The 5,078-nt window shown below is 37.5% G+C and overlaps 1 protein-coding gene across 2 annotated transcripts in view; it reads right to left on the bottom strand.

Moving 5' to 3' along the window:
* LOC110020660 (ACT domain-containing protein ACR10) overlaps positions 1-800 on the bottom strand; it is a 42,488-nt gene extending 41,688 nt beyond the window's left edge. Inside the window, exons 1-2 of one of the 2 annotated variants that reach the window (XM_020718837.1) lie at positions 310-800; positions 1-164 (exon numbers count right to left, since the gene is read on the bottom strand). In XM_020718837.1, coding sequence (XP_020574496.1) covers positions 1-164; positions 310-463 — 318 coding nt within the window. In that variant the 5' untranslated portion in view covers positions 464-800. The remainder of the gene's footprint in view (positions 165-309) is intronic. The other variant, XM_020718836.1, reaches the window with a different exon arrangement.
* Between the last annotated feature and the right edge of the window lie 4,278 nt (positions 801-5,078).

Here is a 5,078-nt window from a genome sequence, read left to right as displayed (position 1 = left end):
CTGCTGACTATAGAAAGAATTATAGATCTCAGAAGCTGACGTAGCCACTGGGCAAGCCTCCAACAACCTTTTCTTTAGCAATCCCCACCTTGTCTCAGAAGCACCGGCCCGCCCCTCCACTACCCAGAACAAAATAAAACACCACTTCCCATCCGTGCTCACATCTAAGTCATTCACAAGCAAACGTTACAGCAAACAAAGGGGAAGTAAGAAAATTCCAAAATTACTTCAGTAGTTCTCGAAGGACACATCAAAATCGCACTTTCCGAAAAAAAATCAAAAAATATAAGGATGAGGATAGGGTTTCACCTCCTCTAACAATGCTCAAACCGAAGAAGAGGATCACGCGACAAAGGTCGCAACCAAGGCCAGTCTTATCCGGACAACTGATGGTGATGACGGACGGATCTCCGGCGTTCTCCGGCTCTCGTATGATCACCGGATCATCGCTGGGAAGACCCATCTCTTTCCTCTGGCCCCTTATATGTAACAGTCAGGCTCAAAGAACTTTAGGTCATCGGAGCACAGGTCGAGATTCGCGTGCTCTTCTAGGTTCCTCAGGAATAGACTACTGCACATAAAAGGTTTAAGGGAAGCGAAGGTGAGCAGTCAATCATCAGTCACCCGTCCTCCAGATTTACGGCAGATTCTAGGAATCATCCATTGGAACTCTCTGTGTATAATCGTTGAAGCATCAACACGTCGGGCGATTCCCTGACGTTGGATCGTGCTCAATCCATTAATCAGCCGAGATATATGTCGACGTCTAATCCCAACTGGATCGGTCAATGGTCTGGGTCCTCTTGGACGCCAATTTTTATTTCAAGCTATATTAATCCTCAAAAGTGACGTTTTGTTTTTTATCTTGAGATTTATATGGATACCATAAACAATAGAAAAATAAGTATTTATCTAACAAAATTCAAATTTATTGTTCAATCACCTGAACTTTTTCATGTCACTTCATTTGTTCCGATTAACTCCCGTCAATGCTTCATCCCCTTCTTCTGCCAAAGATCAATCATTTTTAAGACCTCTTCAGAGGAGTTGTAGCTTATTAAAAAATTATTGTGCATCAGCTATCTCAGGAAGTTGTTGAGCAGAAGCTTGTCTGCTTTTTTTCACAATTTTACAACAGTTGTGTTGCAGTTATTTTTTAACAAATGATATTTTTACTCATTTAGTATAATGTTGTTTATAACATAATCAATCATACTAGCACATTTCATACTTGAAAATAAATATCATGTTTGAATGTTTTCAAAATAAAAATTGATACCTCACAAAATAATAAGTAACACAACTATCATAATTTTAAAAATAAAAGGTATTAAAATAACAATTAATAATATCATAATTTTATTTTTAAAATATTGTTGGTTCACGTCATGAGATAATCTCTCCTCCAACGAAACTCTCCATATCTATCATTATCGATGTGGAATCCTCGAACCAATATGCTCACCTGAAGAAATAGTTCTCCATTATATTCCTTCAACAACTATAAAATTGTCTCCTATAGTTATGTGGCTATCGCGAAATAAGCAAAGAACAATATAGTCACCAGTAGCAACACAATGCTCTGGAGGTATCGGAAGTCCTTAAGCTCGTTTTTTTCTTAAGTTTTAAAATCACAAAGCACAGAAGCAGTACAATTTCTTTCCTATGCTTTCCTTGAACTATTTTATAATATTTTGCCAACCCTTTTTGATAAAAAAAAATTGTTGGTCTATTTCCAAATTTCACCTCTTTAAGGCAGAGATCACAAAATATTATTTTAACATCTTTATCGAACATGGCACACAAACCGACATCTTTAGTCTTAACTAAGACGATAGTAGCATGAGCATAACCAAACAACATAAATACTTGCCAAGGAAAATATAATGTGTCATTTAAAACACAAAAACTTAAAAAAATAAATGAAAAGAAACATCACCACAAAACAGCCCACCAATTGCACCACCACCATTTCATTAAAAAAAAAACCACCACCAACACCAACATCTATGCTGCCAACATCAACACCCCATCATTTTACCAAAAAAACACCATCAACTCCACCGCCTCCAATATCACCATTACCACCACCACAAGCATGCCAAAAAAATAACACAACCAACTTCACCACCAATACGATCACCACAATTTCATCCAAAAATGCACCACCACCATTTCACCAAAAAAAAAAAAAACATCAACACTAATACCACCAAAATCACCACCAACGTCATCATCAATGACTCAAGGAGGCCCATAGGACCTTCAAGTGTACACTACGAGCATAGTAAGTTGGGGTATGCACCACATTAGTTGTGCTTAGAGGCAATCATTGTCAAGTTGGCATCATTTTTTTCATTTTCATCTATGTTGATGTTCGTTCCTGCGTCATGGGGTTGTGTCTTGCTGATACATATGTTCTCGTGACACGAACCTTCAATGAAATTACTCTGCATGTGTTCATACCTTAAGCTTAGAGTGCAGACCTAAGGATTTTTCTCCAAAACCGTCTTACTCGGTGACACACATATGAAACATCTTTTTGAGCGCTTGAAACACATTTATGACCTCTACAGAAGCCTCCTCATATTTCATCCTCTGGAGTTCCCTCGAGGCCCCTTCCACGGACTTTTCTAGAAGTCTAACTTTCGTGGGGTTTGATATGACCAAGCTTAAATGGGCGTGGTCATGCCCCTCCCATGGTGGGACCTTGATCGAAATCAGGCATGACTGAGCCAAAGTTTCCTGAAGGCGCTTGTAGACTCTTAAGTGTCGTAACCACGCCCAAAGATGGCATTACCATGCCACCAAGACAGAGAGTCTGGCGTAATTACGCTGGATCTCAGGTGTGATCATGTCTAAACTTATAGAAGGCAACAAAGACCTTTAAGTGGCGTAACCATGCCACCCAAATAAAGAGCCCGAAGTGATTACGCCAGGTCTCGGGAATGACCATGACGACCCCCCTTCTGCAACACATTCAGTAGGGGTATGGCCACCCTCAATCTCAGGCGTGACCACGTCTTGCCATTTGGTTTGTTAGTCGTTTGTCCTAATTTTTTTCATTAACTTGGGTTAACCCTTGTTAAGTGAGGATTATGCCAAATGAGTAAGACCATTCTTAATGAGGCAAGAGATCTCATCCAACCTCCTGAGCCCAAAAAAACCTCTAGGGTCGAGAGCATGTAGATGATGAGGAGTCATTCGATGAGTTGAGCAGAGGATAGTGACGGTCCTAGTAGCTGCCAACACTTTAATGATAAGTTAATTTAAGTTGCAATCTCCACCCAAGTGTCAGGGTTCCTACGCAAGTGTACATATCGTTTTCATAATAGAGGGCTCTACTTGAGTTCGAAATGTCGATTCCAAAGGGAATGTGGCAAAGGCTCCATAGTAATAAAAATTGTCGGTCGCTTTAATTTTTTAAATTAGTTTTTAATTTAATATACATATAAGTTTGATTTATAAAATAATTTTTTTAAAAAAAATATGATACAAACAAGATCTCATCCATTTAATAGTTTAAACAACCGAGCACAGCACTAAAAGCAATACACCATCACGAGAGATAGGCATACTACTTGACAGTGGACTCGATCATATAAACTAAAAAAACTTATGATATTTGTTTGGTTTGCGAACCTTCTATATATTGACCAAAAAGTTCCTCTATCAAATATAAGGTTTAGATAGAGTTTATATTACCTGGGTTCTTAAGTTCCTTATAAAGGCAAACCTATGTAGTTAATTACATCTTAAATGATCAAAGTTGCTTAAGAAAACTCTCGATAATTATGAGAGGTATTTGTCTTCAAGATTTCAATGTTTGGGTTTTTAAGGTTGGACATGGGGAAAATCAAGTGGGAAATGACCAAATAGGAGCAATTATTTTGGGAGTCCAAAGGAACGAGAAGTAAGAGATGTAATAGATCTCAAGGAGAACCTCAGTAAATTCCTAACTATCCTATAGTTTGGCTTCAGGTTTGATGGTGATATTATTTGATCTTTTGATCATGCCAATTTATTATTTAGGGCTTACATCTTCATGATACTCAATCATGTAAATAGCCTGAAAGATAGGAGGATTTACGTCATAATGATCTCTAAATCCTAAAAGAGTTAGGGCTTATATTCACAACATGATTGTGCAAAAGCCTAAAGATAAGGTGAGGATTATGTTGCACTAGAGAAACAACATTAAAGTCCCACAGATTTGCAATTTAAGTTTAAGTAAAGTTTAGTTGAAGTAAACTTATTTTGTTGTTGTAGATCATCGACCGCCTCCGCTTGTAACTCACTCCAAGCTCCTCATCACAGTGGCAGTTCCATGGTTTAAAGTTTATGTATTATGTTATTATTTTGTGTATTATATATTATCATATATTATGTAATTATTTATGCATTATGTTTGTATTTTGTTTATTGTTTAAGTATTTGGGAAGAAATTTATTTCATGTCAAGCGATGCCGGTTAAGATCCATGGTTATGTCATATCGGCATCACTATTTATCTTGAATTTACCTAGTCTAAACAAGATGGTAAACTTGTTTAAACCGGAGAATTCTCGTTAGCAATTGTATGTTACCTCATTCGAATGTTTCTCGTAAATCCAAAAGGGGTAAATTATGTTCGTTCATGTTGACCTCACTTTTGGTAGAGGTCTAGAAAACTTCTTTAGTAGCCTAGGTCTAGCCATAGGACTTTCCTATTGACTAGTCTTAGAAAATTAGAAGAGGTACCCCACCATTAGAAATTCAAAACTCTTCTTTTTTTACTCAGCTTGAAATTCCACATATTGATCTTAACCTCTAGCATTTAGTAGGTAAGATCATTATGAGAGAATTCAAGAAGAGTCCCTATAGGATTATTTGGCCTTAGGATTGACCCTGGATGTTGACTTGGAACTAGGGTACACCATATCTTCACAATACATTAATCCATGGTTCATTTAGAATGGATATTTATCCAATTCTATGTGGAATGCTTAACTTGGTCTTTTGCCCCTAGGCACCTCCAAATTACCTAACTGCCCTTGGTACCCAAATTTGGCTAATATTCCCAAATTTTGCCAAAATACC

The sequence above is a fragment of the Phalaenopsis equestris genome, unplaced genomic scaffold (assembly GCF_001263595.1).
Source record: "Phalaenopsis equestris unplaced genomic scaffold, ASM126359v1 Scaffold000107, whole genome shotgun sequence".
Classification (NCBI taxonomy): Eukaryota; Viridiplantae; Streptophyta; class Magnoliopsida; order Asparagales; family Orchidaceae; genus Phalaenopsis; species Phalaenopsis equestris.
Note: the sequence above shows the minus strand (reverse complement) of the source record. Positions and strands in the feature narration are given on the sequence as shown.